This window comes from Panicum virgatum, chromosome 4K, assembly GCF_016808335.1.
Source record: "Panicum virgatum strain AP13 chromosome 4K, P.virgatum_v5, whole genome shotgun sequence".
NCBI classification, from domain to species: Eukaryota; Viridiplantae; Streptophyta; class Magnoliopsida; order Poales; family Poaceae; genus Panicum; species Panicum virgatum.
Genome location: NC_053139.1, coordinates 6,285,908 through 6,305,542, shown reverse-complemented (window position 1 = coordinate 6,305,542; position 19,635 = coordinate 6,285,908). Strand labels below are relative to the sequence as shown.

Genomic DNA, 19,635 nt, shown 5'->3' with positions numbered 1-19,635 from the left:
TCGCCGCCTGTGCCTCGCTCCGCGACACCCGCAAGGAGCCAAGACGCCATTAATGGCGCTCCGCGCGGCTCGCCGGCCGTCACCTACCCCCGGCCTCGCCACCGCCTCTCCACAGCTATAAAGAGACCCGCCGGCGCCGCTCCTCCACAACCCAAGCTGCCACAGCCACCACCGCCTCCCTCTCCTCAGCGCCGCCGCCCCGCTCCAGTAGCGCCGCCGCCGCCGGCCCGCGCCGCCCCGCCTCCTCGCTACACCCCGGGCCGAGGTGAGTGGGGGAAATCAATCCCCCACATCCCACTGCCCCTTTTCCCCCACGATCCTGGCCGCCCTAGCGCCCTGAGCCACCGGCCCAAGGCCGCCGCCAGCGAGCCCCCGCCTCCCCTGTTTCCCAGTGCGAGGGGGAGGAGGGAGATGGTAGTTTTGCCATTAGGCCCTCCCCCTTCCCTTTATTCCATAAAGAACCCCCCACTCCTTATGGGCTTTTTCCTAAAAAGGCCCTTCTGTTTTTCTATTTTTGCAAACAAATCCTCCACTATTTAAACCTAATAATAATTAGGTCCCTGCACTTCCCTTTTAGGCCCAAATACTTTTAGAAATCGTAAACAGGCCCCGAGTTTTCCCGAATTATTTACAACTAGGCCCCTGCCCCTTTATCCGATCCCGAACCTTTACTAAAACCTATCATTTCATGTAACAAACGACCTCTGATCAACCCGAAACTTTATCACGCCTTTCCTAACCAAGTCTTGGCCATGCCATTAGGAAACCACTCGAAAATAATACTTCGTACTCTATATTTTATGTGCTTCCGATTCGAGCTCAACGATAGAATCTTTGTTTTGATTGGACGCTTGGTTGTGTGTGCTGTAGACCGCGGAGTGAACGAAGGAGAGCCCGCTAGCGAGCAGTTCTGTGAGCAGGAGAACGAAGACCAGTTCCGCGACCCCGAGCCCGAAGGACAGGACTTCCCCGAAGGCTTTGAAGACGGCAAGTTCAATCCCATCCTTTGATGCATGTTTCTGTCCTAGTTTTTATGAACACAACCAAATGGCCTGTTTTATAAAGTTACATATGATTTACTTGCATAAAAACACGGTTGGATAGCCACCCCTTGATTTGCGATGACCATTCCTTGACCACCTAGATTAATGTCTGATTTTGCTTGGACGTTAATCGATATTAGAACGCTTAGGACTTTACTCATAATATATATTTTATTTGATAAAGAAAATGTGTGCGTGTGGGAAGGGATAAAATGTGGATTTTTCGAAAAGATGAGTATGGACGGGATGGACGGCATTTCTGTGTGAATTGCCGATTGGTGTGCTCATGCCTGTGTGGCAGGGCAAAGAAGGGAGATATCCATCTTGTCGTGTCTAAGGACCGAGTTGGTGTGTCATCTCACCTAACTCCACTATCGTGCAAACCACTCGACCGTTGTATGGGCAACGGCGTAGCATAAATCCCACTAGTTGGTGTGATAGCCATCAGGAGTGCTGGGAGCAACGGGTGACTAAGGAAAAGGGATAAGCCCCGAGTGACTTATGCCCGGTTATACCTAAGTGAACAGTCAATGACCCCTTGGTGCATCCCGTGATGGCTAGTCAGGCTTAGCTATGGTGGGTAATGGCTATGTTGGGATCTACACCGACACGACGGTGTTCGAGTTGTGGTATCCTACTTGTGGGTAAAGTTGCACACCTCTGCAGAGTTAAGAATCTATTCGAATAGTCCGTGCCCACGGTATTGGGCGAGTTACGGTGTGGTCACATAACTAGTGTTTCATTGGGATGGGCTGGCGTGAGTTGTTTTGGAGTTAGTTCCGGCAGTTGTGCCGTGTGCTACGATGGACGGGGAGCCCGGTAGCAGTTTTAAAACCTGAACTCCGTGTTAAAACAAAAACTGATTTCTAAAAGGTTTTCTATAAAATAAACCCCTGCATAAAATGTCGTTTTTCTGCAAATTAAGCCGTAACCTTATCCTTGATTTACCTATGCATATTTTCTGTTATACCCCCCCTCCGTGGGTGTGGTTGGACTTGCTGAGTACGTTTGTACTCACCCCATTTTCCTTCTTACAGAAGAAGATCCAGACTTTGTGCCAGACGACGCCGAGTAGGGTTACCGTCCTGCACCCAGCCTTGCCTGTGGATTGGGTCACCCGCAAGAGTTTCCGCATGGCGCAAGACCTTGAGGATTTTCTCTTTGTTTTTAATATCGTCGCGTGTGTGTGGATTGTAATCCTCGCGATAGTGGCATTTCTCTGCTCACTACCGCGTAGAGTTGTACGGTAATGAACCATCTGATATAATAAATGTGCCATCAGCCTCCTGGGACTGATTTTGTAACACATTTAGGTCTTCTCTTATGAGGGGACGCTTCAGCTGCGGTGTAGGATTTGGCTCGAGAATGATTCGGACGGATTAGTAGTGATCCTGGGAGGTGGTATGTACGAGGAATTGGACAGAGATTGGGCGAGGATGATGAACTTGACAAGAACAGAGAGCTCGGTGTGAGGGAACAAAATGGCGGGAAGCTAGGCAATTGGATATGTCCAGGCAGTATATCTTCAAAATTTCACGGTCCAACACTTGCCACCTCATGCAGATTCATCCCACGCTGGCTCGAGCTCGAATCGACGCGTGGATGGGTTAAAAATTTACGGCCTTCCATCAGCGGCAAGCAGCTGCATGGCAAAGCTCTGCGCTGCCCTTTTCTCTGTTGCTAAGTCTGAATCTGTTGTTATTCAGTGAAAACTCCAGACTTTGAGCCTCTATTTATCCAAATTCCACTACCAAACTTTGAAATCGTCCAAAATAAAAGTTGTATCACTAACATTTTTCTAAAACTTTCCTTTCAGGTACCTCCTCAAATTCGGCCTCTAAGATGTTGAAAATTTGCTCTAAACATGGCTGGTTCAGACGAGTTTCAGAAATTCAGCAATTTCTTTTCATTTACCAGTTTCTGTATTCTAGTTTAAACACCTTTAGGCACTTTTACATAAAAAAAATAGTATCACTGCGAAGCATGAACATCCAAGTTTCCATTTTGGCACTTTTTGCACCAAGTCGCTACATTAAATATTATTTTATTCACTCCCAAACTCAGCCATTTATCACTGTCTTTCAGCAATTCAGACTTGGCCAATTTCAGCTAGCACTTGAATTCAGAAACAGCCCAACATTGCAACTTGGAGCTTTGATTAAAATATGATTCTTCACATTTTCCACTGAACTATTTGACTAAAATAATCCTTGGTACTCCAATTTTATTTTCAGTCCATCATATCTCAAAGTGTGCATACAAATTTATTCAGAAACTGGATCCAAACTTGGTTAAATACTGTTGTTTTCAGACTTCCAGTTTTCAGACCACGAACATCACACTCCAATTTCTCCTCTTTTGCCTTTTCTTTTGAGGCACTCACAACTTGGATTCGATTCCAATATTGCTTCCACTAAGTTTTAAATACTTCAAACATTCTATAATATATTCTTATTGACTTTTCCAACTTTTGGAACCTTAAATGTTGACTTGGTCAACTTTGATCCCAAAAATGACATTTCGCTCATAGTGACTCGTTCATCTCCAAATGTCTCTCTTAACAACTTAATGACCATCTTAGGAACTTACTCACCTTGGGTGTTACAATATGCCAATTGGAAGAAAGACTTCCACAAAAAGGAGTGGCAGAAACCCTTCTGGGCATGTGCAAAGGCACCATGCAAAATGTTGTTCAATCTTGCTAGAGCTAGGTTAGCACAGCACACCCCTGCAGGAGTACAAGCCATCATGAGGAACCATCCACATCACTGGAGTAGTGCATGGTTCAGGTTAGGCTCCAATTGTGACTCAGTAGACAATAATCTATGTGAATCATTCAACAAGTGGATAGTTGAGGCTAGATTCTTTCCTATCATCACCATGTTAGAGGCCATTAGAAGGAAACTAATGGTTAGGATCCAGGAACAAAGGGCCAAATCTGAAAGGTGGATGGGAAGAATTTGCCCAAATATTCTCAAAAAATTGAACGCATACATAAAAATATCAGGATACTGCCATGCAATTAGTAATGGTGCAGATAAGTTTGAGGTGAAGCATTGGGATCACAGGTTCACAGTGGACCTACAAGAAAAGACATGCTATTGCAGGTACTGGCAGTTATCTGGGTCGCCATGCTGCCATGCAATATCGAGTATCTATTTCAAGACATCATCTCTAGAAGATTTCATTACAGACTGTTACACAGTGAAGCAGTTTAGGAAGACATACACTTATTGCTTGGAGCCTGTTGAAGGTCAGGGAAGCTGGCCAGTATCTGATAGGCCCAAGTTGATAGCCCCATGATACATCAAAATGCCTGGCAGACCAAAGACAGAAAGGAGAAGGGAATCTCATGAACAACCAAAGGCAACAAAAATGTCAAGGGTTGGAACTGTTATCAGATGCCATAAATGTAAGTGTGCAGGGCATAATAGGACATCTTGTGGGAAAAGAAGTGGCACTGCTACTCCAACTGCTACTCCATCTGCAGAACATTCTGCTGCAGGCCCATCTGCTCCTGTTCCATCTGCACCTCTTGCACAGTCCACTCCTATGTCCACAAATCCAATAAGCAACAACTCCAAAAGGAAGCTCTCCTGCAATACTGACAACCGAAACTCTATTGGGACAATTAGAACTAGCAAAAAAGTAACATTGTCATATCAAGAATTCAGCCATGATATCAATGTCTGTAACATCTCAATTCTGTGTGTCTGTTTGCAGGCAAAAACATTAGGGCTGGTGCATACCAAGGCCAAGGCAAGGGTAACAACTACTTCTGCTGGAACAACATCTGTGAACCTGCATGCACGCACTCCAAATTCAGCAGCAACTTCCAGTGTTACAATCTCAATCAAAGCTGGATCAGCTTCAGCCCAATGCTCGGCAGAAGAATCTGTCAAGAAGCAACAATGCTAGAATGCATCCACTTCAAAATTGCCTATGCTCTTACTGTCTCCATGGGATTCTGCCAAGCTCTGATGATGTAATGCAACTTGTGTCTTAATAAGACATCTCAGCCGAACATGTGGCTTTGCCTGTAATGTTTGCCAAACTACTGTCTTTATCTGTCATGTAAATCAAACTCATGGCCCTGCTTGTGTTTTGAGTCGAACATTTGCCTACAACTGTCATGTAGGGTATTAGTTCAATGTGCTTTTTCATCTATATGTTTCTGTTCTATGGAAACCTATTCCACATCATTGTGGTTTGTCATTCTTCATGTTTCTACAACAGCTTACACATACCACACATAGATAACAAAATACCACACAACCGATTGCACATAACAACATAGATACCACAGATTGCACATACATAAATAAGGTTGGGTTCACTTCCAGTTACACAGATACAACACCTTACACATAACACACACAACAGTTAGACCACAGGGTTCACATACCACAAACTACAGCCATTAAACCACACAGTTCACATACTAATAGCTAATCATACAGCTAGATAGCTAGATCATTAAGTACTGATGTTGACACTCACTAACAACCATTTCCAGACGTCAACTTGATCAGAAAATCATGAGAGTTTGCATTTCTTACACGCATCTTTATCCAATAAAGTCCCTAAACCACACTTCACCTTCTAGAAAATGCAAGTTGTGTTTTTGAGCTAATGTACATGTTGCAAGCACACTTTGGCCTGACATAAAATCACAGAAAATATCAGAGCGACGATTCAGGCTCAAATGGACCAAGTGTAGCCCAAGAACCCAGTTCAGACCACTCAAAACAGGCCAAGACCAACGGGATTAGAACAAGGCAGCCCAGGACACCCTGCTGGACGAAGCTGGGGGCGGTTGGAGCCTCGGGCAGGCCGACCGACCTACCAGGTCGGCCGACCTGGCCTGTGGGCCCCACCGCCTCATCCAAGCCACGTGGCGCCTCCTCATAGGACCCCTATGTCGGTTACAAGGGTCTCACCCCGTGGCTCCCTGCTATAAATACAAGGGGAGGGGGTGAGAATAGAACACACACACCACACCTCACTCACCTCTTGCTTAGTCTTTAGGCTTAGTGGAGTTTAGGAGAAGTCTAAGAGTCTTTGAGTCATCGGAGTTGCTCGAGAGTTCTGGTATGTGTTCATCTCTAGCTCTCTCTTGTAATATTCGGTTGTTTGTAATAGAATTAGACTATGGTTACCGATATCTGCTTGAAGTATATTCTGAGTTATCGGATATATGCTTCTTGATATGGTTGCGTTATTGTTCAATGCTTGTATTGCATGATCGCCCTGTGCTTGAGATGGTTAACATATCGTGTTTAGAACTCTATCAACTGCTCCAGTATTTATATGTTTGCTCTAGTGTGATGTCTGTCCATCCGGAGGGTGGGGGCTCCGTGTGACACCCCGGCCCAGGGTTTAATAGGATTAATAGGATACTCATACCAATAAATTACAACTTCTTTTCTGGAAGCCAATCTTCAAAGAACTCCGAGGTTAAGCGTGCTTGGCCCGGAGAAATTTAGGGATGGGTGACCGACCGGAAAGTTCTTCTCGGGTGCGCACGAGGGAGGACAAAGTGTGCAGAAAAGACTGGTGTTAGTCTGTGAGGGCAGTATATGTCATAGAAAGCAGCCAGATGTAAGTGGCCCCGGCCTCAGGGAGGCGGGACGTTACAGAATGATATCAGAGTGGATTCTCGCGGTTTCACAGGCACGTACGGGCGTAAGTGCGGGGGCATGAGCACGGGCGCGTGGGGGCGCAGATGCCACCGGCACGTGCACGGGTGCGTGGCGGGTCAGTGCGCGGGCATCTAGGATGCGCCGTTGGCACTGGACGCACAGACGTGGCACAGGGACTGTTGGCACTGGACGCACGGATGTGGCACATGAGTTGCTGGCACTGGACGTACTGGACGTGGCCAAGAGAGGACGTTCCTGGCTTGGGATTGACCGACGGGGACGTCGGTCTCTTAAGGGGGTGAGTATGTGACACCCCGGCCCAGGGCTTAATAGGATTAATAGGATACTCATACCAACAAGTTACAATTTCTTTTCTGGAAGCCAATCTTCAAAGAACTCCAACGTTAAGCGTGCTTGGCCCAGAGAAATTTGGGAATGGGTGACCGACCAGGAAGTTCTTCTCGGGTGTGCACGAGGGAGGACAAAGTGTGCACCGCACGAGGAAGGACAAAATGTGCAGAAAAGACTGGTGTTGGTATGTGAGGGCAGTCTATGTCCTAGAAAGCAGCCAGATGTAAGTGGGCCCGGCCTCGGGGAGGCGGGACGTTACACTCCGCGCGGGACACTAGAGTATCGCTTACTAGTGTAGACTTGGTGTCTAGATTAGCTAAGAGTTGCTGGATGTCAACTATACCCATGGTTTGTAGAGGTAGCCGGCAGGTGGTGACAGCCCTGTCCGAGCCCGAGTAATCCTCCACGTTCGGTATGGGGGGTAGGAGGTACATAAAGCCGTCGGGGGTGTACGGGCTCCTCTTGTTGCTTCGATAGCAATCTCCCTGTTGTGTAGTTTAATCTCTGACGATCTAACTATAAGATGGTATAGATATAGCTAGTCTAGTATAGTTGACTCGAGATCTAACTTCTGTCTTGCTCCCGGCCTAGAGCATCTTTTATCTATTCTTTTATTTATTTATCCAGAGGGTAGTTTGTGTGTGTGTGTCACACTACCTCCTATCATGTTATATATCTTACCCCTATTTATGCATGAGAGTATGCAATCTAGATAAAGTTCATCAACTGGTCTATATCCCTTCACTCACCGTCTTCCCTCTGGAAATATAAATGACACCCCGGTATACTCCCAGGTAAAATGCTATAGCGGTATTCCGTGCGCTTGCGGATTTATTCGTGGTTCATGAAATACTGCCACCCCAAAATTGGCGTTTGCGGGCGTCATCGCTGCTTTCCCGGTGGTGACGTTGGTAGGCGCCAACAACTGACCACAGTCTCAGGTCCAGTTCCTAACCTAGGCGCATGAACATTGCTCCAGCGACCAACGAGCCAAGCAAACCCAAGACCCACAGCCTCATCATCCCTGATTTCTGCGGGCTTGCATTATTGGTAGCGCTCAAGGCATCGTTTGCCAGTTTCAGCCCAGCAATCTCCTTCTTTTGTTGCTCCATCTTCACCACTGCATCAGCCAGAGCAGCCTTCACCTCATTCCTTTCATGCCTCAGGGCCCAAACAGTGTCACGGAGGTCCATGAGCAGGGTTGCGATGAACGGGGTTTACAGATGCTTCGTACCAACCCATGAAATCGTGCTGCAAAGTGTATCAATCCTTGAAATTTAAGCAACATTGTGCCATCCACACTAAATCCACTAAGCTCTATGGACTTACCCGAGCATTGTAGCACTTGAAGTACCGCCGTCCAGGATTGTCATCACTCCAGGAGATCCACAGCGCCGCCTTCGTGCCGCAGTGGCACAGGACCTCAGGCTCATAGTCGAACGGGCCTCTCCGGTACGGGATGGGAGAGGTCCGCCGCCAGCCATCACCGTTCCAGGAGCCGCGAGCATTGCTTGAGCTCAGTGAACTCGACATCTCGCCCGCTCCAGCAGTAGGCCGCGGGCTCACAAGGGATTCGCCGCTGCCTCCGCCGCCGCCACTGACTCCGCCGGAGCGGGCTAGGGTTAGGGATTGGGGGGATTGATGGCGATAGGGAGAGGCGGACGGCGACTCCTCTTAACCGCCACGCAGACCTGCTCAATGACAGATGGGCCTGATGCCACGCCCTCAGCGTGCGGGACACGTCGACCGGCAGACTTGGCGCCACGTCGGACGAAACCGCCGAAAAATAGTCTCCGAAAGGTCTCGTGACCGGTTTCCGTAGTCCAGGGTGCAAACGAATCTGGTTTTCGACTTCAGGGAGAAAACGCGAACTTGCCCTAAAGTTCAGAGAGGTAAAAATGATTTTTTCCATCTTTTCACGAAGCAATTAGCGAGCTTGTTGAACAGTTTCACCACGCCGTTCTCTTTTAGTATGTCGTGCTGTTTGGCCCACTTCCACTAGGTTGTTCTTTGTTAGCGGCACATTGTTCCGAAAGTAATATTTTTACAACGTGTTCTTAACAAGTTTACGTGCCTTATACATCGTTCTAGAACACGTTTTACATTTACAAGATATAAAAAGAAATAATCACCTACACTCCCCGTTCACCAGGAAGCACCTACAAACAGAAACAGGCTGTGTACCATAACTCATTAACTTATGAGTAGAGACGGAAAAGTTGCAAGTTCAGTGGATAAAAATGCAACGATTTTGCATACTAGAAGTAGCACTACCAAGATTTATTTGGATGTAGAGGAAATGTCCACCTGCGGAGAAGGGTTTCCCTCATTCTTGTGTAACTGAGTTGTAGAAATATTTAGCTAAAATGTTGACTTTTGTTTTTCTCTCCCTACTATAAACTGCCTTTGGAGAAAACCAAAACACACAAGTACCGAAGGAAATTCAAGTGGTACTGCGATTTTGGCCAGACATATGACTGTCACATTTAGTAGAAATAGGGCATTTCCGTTAACCGAACAAATGCAGGGCCAATAGCATCCATCAAACTCCCTAGACACGTCACATCTGACGCCTGCTCACCACGTGCCTTTCTTCCTCCTCGCCGTTTACCTGTCCTCCTCCAGCACCCAAAGCCAAAGCCCAGTCAGTCCCCACCCCACTGTGCGGCACTATAAAAAAAAAATCCGAGCTCCACCAAACAACCACCGCCGCAATCTCCATCCCTCTCGCTCGCCTACTCCCACACACCATCTCCTTTCACCGGAGGATTTCTTTCTTTCCCCACAGATATTCCCAAAGAATCTTCCGTGTTGCTCTCCTCATCGGATTCCTCTTCCCCCTCCTCCCCTCACGCTCCAATTATTCTTCTCCCTACTGACTCGCTTTGCTTCTCTCTTCTCCCTGTCCTCTCCTCCCGCCCCCTCGTGTTTCTTCCTCCTACCAGCGGAGCACCAGCTGCGCGCTTGTGCCTCGTTCCCTCGTGCCAAGAAGAACGCCGGTGGTGAGGCTGTCCGGCCGCCGGCGTCATGTGCGCGGAGGAGCCGGAGGACACGGAAAGGCTCGGTTTCGGAGAGGAAGGGGTCGAGGAGGCCGCCGAATCCCCCCTGGGTCAGGTGGGTGCCCACTGCTCTGTGCAAAATAAAGATTCGATTTTGGGGTAGATGAAACTTTCGATGTATCTGCGAATCTGGTACGCGTTTTCTGTCGGTTCATTTGAGTGATCCATCATGGCGTGAAGGATGGAGTTACTGCAAAGCAATTATTGTCTTTGCTTTGTGTACACGCCGCTGGGTATCTTTTTCTTGAATCTGCAACAAGAATCTAGGTGGGTTATTTGTGTTTAATTGATGCTAATGAAGGTGTGATCAACAAGACTGTTAAAACTTCTTGCATTGTACTACCAAAAAAGGTACCTCGCATTGTTGCTGTATAATGTTGGTAGGTGTTTTCTGTTGAACGGTGGCAGCTAGTAGTTGTTTGCAGCTTGGCAGCTTGCCCATGCTTTTCATTGTTCCTCAGCGCGTCAATTTTGTACTGAATGCTGAACTTGTCAAACTGTCCAATCATTGCTTGTTCGTTGTGAGATGTGCTGTGGCAGACTTGACAAGTAATTTCTAAGCATTGTACATAGCAAGCAGGAAAAGTCAGGAACTTCTTCAGAAATCAAGTATTTGCCAAGTGCACATGTACTTGATTTCCCTCCCGGACTGAAATGAAATGAAACAAACGTATGTTTTTTCGTGATTACTGACTTTTGATGGGATTTATATCCACATTGGTGATAGAAACTGCTAGATTTTTAGCCCATTGCCCTGTTCGGCTGCTCTTTTCCCGGCTTATTTCGGCTTGTTTTGGCTTATTTCTTCTCACATGGTACTATTAAATCAGCCGAAATCAGCTGGCTTTTAAATCATGGCTTTTGAGGTACTGCAGTTTGATTTTAGGTGTTATTGTCATGGGTGGATTATCCTTTTGGACTGGTAATGTGGTTACCAGCATTACTTGGTGCCACGGAATAGGCAATTAGTGCTGAAGCTTCTAGTTTCAGATTTTTTTGGACTGTTAGTGTTGGTTTCTGGCATTAATTTGTGTCATGGAATAAGCAAATAGTAATGAAGCTGGCAAAGGATGACTTTTACCAACTTATGAACTTATTATGTATAAATAGGTTCTGGTTGTTTTACAACATTTGCCACTAATGCTCTGCATAAGAATGACAATCATTTCTAATTTTTTACTGTTCCAACTAATCTGAAAATATGACAATCATTTCTAAATTTTTTACTGTTCCAACTAATCTGAAAATTTATTCGTTGAAATAGATTTGTTTTTTTGTATAACTTAATATGCTTCTACCTGACAGTAATTTTTGAATTTGTTTGATACTAAAGTAGACTTGGTAGACATTTTAGATACAAGATTATAATCAAAGTATCATAGTTTGCTTACATTAGTATGTTCAATATAAATGTGGCAATGCTGCTAACTTGACTTTTGTGATCGCATGTAATTAATATTAGCTAGCTTATCTATAGATTCACATTTTTTGCTTCCTATATTGCATTCTTGTGTACTGACCCTATCTTTTTACACGCAGATGGAGAGAGTTTGTGAAAACACAACTTCTGCTGATTTCAGGCAGAATAAGTTAAGCAATTTTGTTCCAGTGCTCCGATCAGGAGATTGGTCTGATATTGGAGGTCGCCAATACATGGAAGATGCCCATGTGTGCATTCCGGACCTAGCTAAGAACTTCGGTTTCCCATCATTGAATAGTGAAGTTGTTTCCTTCTATGGGGTAATTACTGCCGTTGTGCCCGTCCATTTTCCCCCTTGCTAGTTTGACAGACAAATTGTAATGCCACACGTGCACATCTACAAGCAGTGATGGTATATTCCGACTACATTCACTAGAATAACCCGTATAAGCAGTTAATACATTCACTATAATACCCCTAGTTTAATGGAAGTCTTAGCAATGCTACTCTACTCTACGTATGCACAGCTAGTGATCGGTTCTGCACCCTCAATAATTACTTTGAATCATAGCCTTGCTTTTCATCAGTTAATCTATATAAGTATGTTAGTTTCTCTGCATACATTATACATGAATCTTGCAAAATTGATATTTCTCTTGGTTATGTATTTTCTCCATTTCAATAATCAGGTATTTGATGGTCATGGTGGAAAAGATGCTGCCCATTTCGTTCGCGATAATTTACCAAGGGTAATTGTGGAAGATTCAGATTTCCCTCTTCAGCTTGAAAAGGTTGTCAGGAGGTCTTTTATTCAGATTGATGGCCAGTTTGCTGAGACATGCTCTCACCATTCCTCTGGCACAACTGCACTTACAGCAATGATTTTTGGAAGGTACTTTACTTTCACACGGAATGATGATGCCCAGCTTTAAATAGTATATTTATGATTTTTTTCATCAATACCATGAGATGTATGCCTGTATCTGTACTTCTGTAGTATAATTGTTTTTTTATGATTTTTTTCATCAATACCATGAGATGTATGCCTCTGTATCTGTATTGGTTTTCTCATAAAGCCTTGTTGTTCAATGTCTACCAGATGGAAATTTACACAAGAAATATTTTAATGGAGATCTGATGAAAATATACCTAGTATATCTTGTCGAAATGATGCTACAGTGTTCAAATATGTTTGTACACATTCCATCGCATGTTGAGTTTTCCTTGAGGGAAAAAAGGGTTGCTTTTTAAAGTTAGATGGAGCTAGTCCCATGTCTGTACTAGGTCTAGTCTTCAACACATTTTAATATTTACCACAATAATTGGATATTATATTGTATCTGTCCCTAGTGACACAGTTCTAAATCGAGTTGTAAAATTCTCCAACCTGGGATGGGATGTGCTTACTTTTTTAGAGAAAGTTTGCGAAGATTTAAGCAAAGTAGTTAATATTAGGTGAGGTTAATCTTTGTGAACCTGAAAAGGTGAGATTGCTTATTAGATACCCATAGCTGCCTGTCCATACAGAAATTGAACTGATTGTCCTCAATAGAAGGCCTGTTCTCTTTGACAACCTTCTAGCGTTATTCCCTCGAATGAGAATTTGGGGCTCAGAAGCTTAGAAGGCCATGGTTTAAACTATCAAAGGATCCTTGTTTGTTGGTGCAGATTAGCAGCTACCCAATTTTACTACCTTCTTTTTCAAATTTGTAATATCGTTTTAGAAGAGAAGTCCAAGGTGTACTCCATGTGTGATATGTCGTGCTCTAACTGTCTTCTATATTTATACAGTTAAATTTTATTGTTACTTGTTATCTGTCGAGCCCCTATGGCCAATTCTAAAAATTTGCATGTCTCGTGCAGGTCTCTTCTGGTTGCTAATGCTGGTGATTGTAGGGCGGTTCTTTCCCGGGGTGGCACTGCAATTGAAATGTCCATGGACCACAGGCCTTGTAGCCTCACTGAAAAATTGCGCATAGAATCACTTGGTGGCTATGTTGATGATGGCTATCTGAACGGTTTGTTAGGAGTCACTAGAGCTCTTGGTGACTGGCATCTTGAGGGTATGAAAGAAGTTGGCGAACCAGGAGGTCCCCTGAGTGCTGAACCAGAGCTCAAGATCATCACATTGACAAAGGACGACGAGTTCTTGATAATTGGCAGTGATGGAATCTGGGACGTCTTCTCAAACCAAAATTCCGTGGACTTTGCACGGAGGCGCCTCCAAGAGCACAACAATGTGAAACTATGCTGCAAGGAAATCGTTGAGGAAGCAATAAGGCGAGGGGCCAGTGACAACTTAACCGCAGTGTTGGTTTCGTTCCATGTGGAGGCCCCTCCCCAGATCAAAGTAGACCGTCCCGGTAGGGTGGCACGGAGCATATCAGCTGACGGGCTCAATAGCCTCAGGATACTCCTGGGAAGGAAATAAACTAGGTGCTTCGTTGCATTGCTGAGTTGTAACTGTATGTAGTCATCTCGGCGCCTCATTGTTGTTAGTTGCTACCCGTTGCATGGGTTATTATTCTTGTTGGTAATTGAACCAACAAACTTGCTACTATTCTTGTTGGTAATTGGACCAACAAATTTGAGCTCCACTTGTAACGAATTTTAAGTAGATGAAACTAAACCTTGGAAAGAAGTTGTCAGCTCCCAGCTAACTGTGTAATGCTTTCCCCCTTTTTTCCCCTGTAAATAAAAATGACGCTGCCTAGCCATGCACTTGACTTTTCATAATGTAACAAACGTTTTATCTGACTGACTGAAATATGCCAAAATTTGGTCACATTTCTAGTTTTTCTCCTCATTACTTTTCACCTTTGTGGTCTCAGAATAGAAAAGATAAGGAGCTGAACACAGTTCAGAATAATGTTAGCAAAAAGGTTAGATTTCACAAACACTGATCCTTTTAGTCTGACTAGTCTTGTTGCAACAAGGTCAAAATAGCGCCTTTTCGTTAAGCCAGTAAAATAACCGAATTAACAAGCCTGTCTGTACTTACTGGAGGAATGCACGAACACATATACGCACTCGTGTACATTTCTTTACTGACACGCACACAAGTTTCTAGGGGCAAATGTTTGTTGTAGCAGAGACCAGCCAGTGTACTTGCCAAAAATCTTAATTCGCTTTGGTACTTTCAAGTGTGGCATTAGCACCTAATCCAGGGGCCAATGGCCTAACCAGGTCCCATAAATTGGGCAGACATACTTCTGCAAAGGCTGACAAAGATAACACAAACTACGGCCACATCTTGCATTGGTACTTCAGACAACCCCTCCACTGCAGACATGAGTACACCAATCACTGGGTGGGCCCACAGCTGTGTTCCAGAGCAAAGATGTATATATACCATCTCAGGGTCAAATGGCTCAAGTCCAAGAAACAAAGACCACAGCTCTTCAGTCCTCACTATTCCATCTTAGCTTCGCTACAGAAACACGAACTGTTCCAAGATCCTTACACAGAGATCAGATGAAGACCTCGCCGCCGTTGGTCGCTGCTGCCATTGCCCTGCTGCTGGTGATGGCAAGGGTAGAGGGTATCCGGCTGGATTCAGAGAGCCAGGAGGCATTCAGAAACCAGATGGCTCATGTAAGTAACTGCAATTCTCATGCGCATCTTAGTGCACATTGTGCAGTCCTTCGTTCTTCAGGTGCTAACTGATGTGCATTCTTTCAGAAATCTGGGGAGACGGCAGTGAAGAACACTGGTGTTGAGCCATCAGGTGAAAAGATGGAGGAAACCATTTCTGAAGAGAAAGATAAGGTTGGCCACAGGCTGCCAGAGATCCATGTGGATTACTTTGGTCCGAGGGGCCATACGTCTAGACACCACTGAGCAAAATGTTTCTTGATCTTTTCCATTATTTATTCTTTTTCTCCTTCTCTAGATGAAACCTGCTTGAACGGCGCATCACTTGATGAGGAGCCAAGCCTACTACAGTAGATATAGCAACAGCCAAGATGTAATTCATTTATTTACTCCTTTTCATTTTGCCCCTTTGTTGAAGAGGAAAGAAACACCACTGATGTACTGACTTCTTGAAGAAAAATCAATCAAGAAACTGCAAATTCCAGGATTAGTCGAGAAATTGCACCTGGGTTCAAAGTTCCAACTTCGGCATTACTAAGTTCACCAGGGTGGTATTTAGGATTCACAATGTGAATGTTCAAGACCGGAATTTTCCTTTATCTAAAAAAAGTTTCTTTACCACTTTAATTAGCATTTTTCTGAATGCAAAGGTACGCAATTCTACTGCACAGTTGGGAAACAAAAGAAAAAGGATAGTTGTTGACTGATGTCACCGCCGTAATAATGGGCCTGCCGAAGTGTGGCGTGGTTCTCGTGTAGCTACTCCAACATTGTATGCGCAGCTTCAGGTGTCGGTGCAATGTATGACTGAGCATTGCCGGATATGCTGCAGTGTTCCACGCCAAAGTACACTCTTTTAGTCTTCTTTATTTAAGCGTTAAAGATGGTATAATAAAAGAGGTCACACATACTTTTAGCCATTAGCTCTTTGATTAGTCGATGCTTTGTGTCAATTGGATGCACAAATAAAATTAATAATTGACGACTTGACGTGATGACCATGTGATTTTTCACAAGAAAAATGAGCATGCTTGGTTCTCATCCACACTTAGCCGCACTCCTAGTCAAATCTTATTATCTTAAATAAGATGTGTGACTAAAATTTTATAAGCCACACCTTAGTCAAAATTTGTCTTAATATTGAGTCCAAGACAAGAGCCAAACAGCTGCCAAAAAAAAGCATGCCAAAAATTTGCAAATTGTGGTAGCCAACCAAACACGCTACAAATCACGATCATCCAACTTTTGTGCATGCATGCTTAGGATTATATACAAGACTCTTTTACAATGATTGTAAAGTACCAATGGTACTTTCAAGTACTTTTACCTAATTTTTTTTTCTAGCCGTTGATCTATGGAAAGTATTTATAAAAATTAAATTAAATTAGTATTTGGTCCCACTTTTTTGTATTTGGTCTCACATTTTGGAAGTACTAGGTACTTTATCATAGATACTTCGGGGTGCTTTCTAACTTCACCACCGTAGAATTTTATCATACACAATTTTCAATCATATATATGCCCCCCCCCCTCCCCCCTCCTCCAACCCAAACCAGCCCAACCACAATCTTCCATTAGGATTGCTTATTAAGGCCTAGATTAGACGGCCCAATTCTTGCTCATCCGTCACGGATTCATTGAGTGGTAGTGGAAGATTAATGGAAAGTAAGTTTATCCTAACATTCTTGTTGCAAGTGGGCGGCCGGAGCAGCATCTGCTACCTTGTTCAAACAACTAGTAGGGTGCACGTGCCGCAGGCACGTGTTTTTCGAAAACCAGTTGAAATAAAATTTATGTTTATAGAAATAACATGTATGCATGAGAAGGATGTGTTTTTCAAAAAATCAAATAAAAAACTATAATTAGTATCACATGCATTAAAATTATTCAATAAAAATTAAAAATAGAAAAGTCAAGCCCCAATAACCACATAAATATAGAAGTCGAATTTCTGTAACCTTAAGACTCAACTAAGCTACCTTCAAAAATAGAAATAGTATTCAATATTAATACTTTAACTGAATTTATTTATGAAGTGCACTATTTCATGGTACATCTTTTATGAGATCATTTTCACATATGCTTGTTCATATATGACATTGTATTATACAACTATCTAATGGCTTGTTCGGTTGGCTGGTTGGCTGGGCTGGCTGGCTGGCAACACTATTCCCCGAGCGCGAGCGAGCGCGGCGGGGAGCACAGGGTCTGCGAGATCAGCCGCCTGCCTAGCAGATCAGCAACCAGCCCAGCGAATCAGCCATCCAAACAGGGAGTAAATGACCAAGTCAGATCCTGTTTGTCTTCCTTTTAAAAAAAAGGTCACATAAAAAGTAGATCTCATCCAAAACGATCTCTAGTGCATGCATCATTGTCTTCAAAGAATTCACCATGGGTCTGATTGGTTCCTTTCGCTGCCGAGCCTGGCTCGCACCAACGATGCAGGCCACCGCTGGCCAGGCTCCCAAGGTGCAAGGACCTTCTGTTTGGTCCTCGTTCATACGCAGCTAGGCCGGGCGGAGATAGCGATTGCTATTTAGCTGCAAGCAAACCGGCTGCTTGGGTTTTTGCGCGGTGGCCCGAGTGCTAGCTCGCGCATGGCGCCAACCAAACTCTGGGGAAAACAACAGTTTTCTGCGTATCTCGGGAGCCTGGCTCGGAGTGGCCTTTTGCATCTGACGAGCCAGGCCTATTGCCGAGTACAGGGAACCAATCATCAAGCTTTTGCATCCGTGGAGCCTAGTTGCGCTAATGGAGATGCACGTGCCACATGCACGTGTTTAAAGAATAATTATATTTAAAAATATTTGGATTGCATCAAGACTACTAAACACTTAATTTATTTATTAGTATATCATAGCAATCCAATATAAAAATTTGACCTTTCACATGACAGAACAAAAAACACATAAATAAAAATTTAAAAGACAAATTATAATATTTCTTAGAGATGCAAACAAAGAATTTGACCTTCACATGACAGCTTTTTTGTGATAATTAGGCTGAACTTCATGTCAGGAAATTTTTATTATGACCAATCGTGATCAGATCCTATTTGTTTCGACGCCATCTTAGGTTAGCAATTAGGCATATTTTAACTTAGGAAATTTATTTGTGAGATCATAATCAGATCCAACCTATTTTGAACGCCATCCTATGATATCAATTACGCAGAATATTAATATAAAATTTGTAAATTCTTGATATGAAATTGTGATCACATCAATTATATCCTAGATGCCGCCTTATGCTAGGTATTAGACATAATTTTATGTTAGGAAATTCTCTTCATGAATTATAGACCTGCCATTGTGTATTTTGGGTGCAATAATATGTCAGGAAATTAGGCAAGACTTCTTGCCATGAAATTCTATTTATAAAATCGTGACCTACAATTGTAATGTAGATGCCATCTGGTGTGTATACAATTGAAATAAAATTTCATATTATGAGATCTTGTAATGAATTCGTGCCATCCCCACTAATTTCCACGCGTCTTTGATCCATAATTTTTTTGTTACAAAAACATTAGTGCCATATACATATATATACGGCCTCTGATTATTAGCTTAGTAGAGTGCACGTGTATCTGCACGTGTTATTAAAAAAATTATTAAACATGGGTTTTATATTCATATAACATATATCATAATACTGATTTTTTATTCAATCTACATAAAGCTATATAATTTCTTATGTAGAACATGGTGCATGCATTTAGTACTGGGCAATTGAAGCGCTTGATTTGGACAAATAGTGAATGTACTCAACAAGTTCAAAAAAGGTGCAGTAAATAATTTGCTCATCTTACATGGCACTTGATTTGGACTGTATGAAGAAAAGAAAAAAAAAACTGTAATGGAAGAATAAATATATCCTAGGTATAATAAACATATTGGCCAGATTCATTTCCACATTATCTCAGATTCGATGTTTCCTCATAACTCTTACATGACCATATGCAAACACTGAATTGGTAGCTCAAGATTGGTGAAAGATACTCTAGGCAGTATCAATTACCTATTTAGCAAACTAATTGCCTTAAGTGCCAATAAGAACACCATGAGAATAGAATGTTAGTCTGTCTGGACATCATAGATTCATATCTTGTCAACAGATGAATCTATTATGTGTACTGAATCAAGAAACTATAAATGAATTTGGCCATCCTATATTACAGAAGCCATTTATACAGCATACAGAAATCAAGATTTCAGGTAAGTGGATCCTTCTGAATTGTACAATACTATTAAGAACTCATTAGCATGCACTGTATTTAAACAAGATACATGTTCCGGGAGCAAAGAATCACAAAAGCTGTATATGCGCTCATCGCTGAACCTGAGTTGAAGCGCCCCAAGTTCAACTATTTCATCGGTTTTGTTAGGATCCCCTCCAAGCCTGCTAAGAGCATAATTTGCCGCAACCCAAGCATTCATGCCTTCATCAGAGCCTGTAGACAAGGTACCGACAAGTGAAAGCATATAAGTTAAAAGGGCACTCATATTGTCGTGGGCTTCTGGGGT

General features: G+C 43.5%; 1 protein-coding gene across 2 annotated transcripts; it reads left to right on the top strand.

Annotated features, from left to right (window-relative positions):
- Positions 1 to 9,700: 9,700 nt before the first annotated feature.
- On the top strand, positions 9,701 to 14,272 carry LOC120702804 (probable protein phosphatase 2C 54). Of its 2 annotated transcripts, XM_039986758.1 has the most exons (5): positions 9,701 to 9,952; positions 9,998 to 10,150; positions 11,635 to 11,835; positions 12,205 to 12,407; positions 13,379 to 14,272. In XM_039986758.1, the coding sequence occupies exons 2-5, from the start codon at positions 10,064 to 10,066 to the stop codon at positions 13,944 to 13,946; spliced, it is 1,059 nt and encodes a 352-aa protein (XP_039842692.1). In that variant the 5' UTR covers positions 9,701 to 9,952; positions 9,998 to 10,063; the 3' UTR covers positions 13,947 to 14,272. The 2 variants fall into 2 exon arrangements, with proteins under 2 accessions (XP_039842692.1, XP_039842691.1); XM_039986757.1 differs by having other exon boundaries at positions 9,701 to 10,150.
- The last annotated feature ends 5,363 nt before the right edge of the window (positions 14,273 to 19,635 follow it).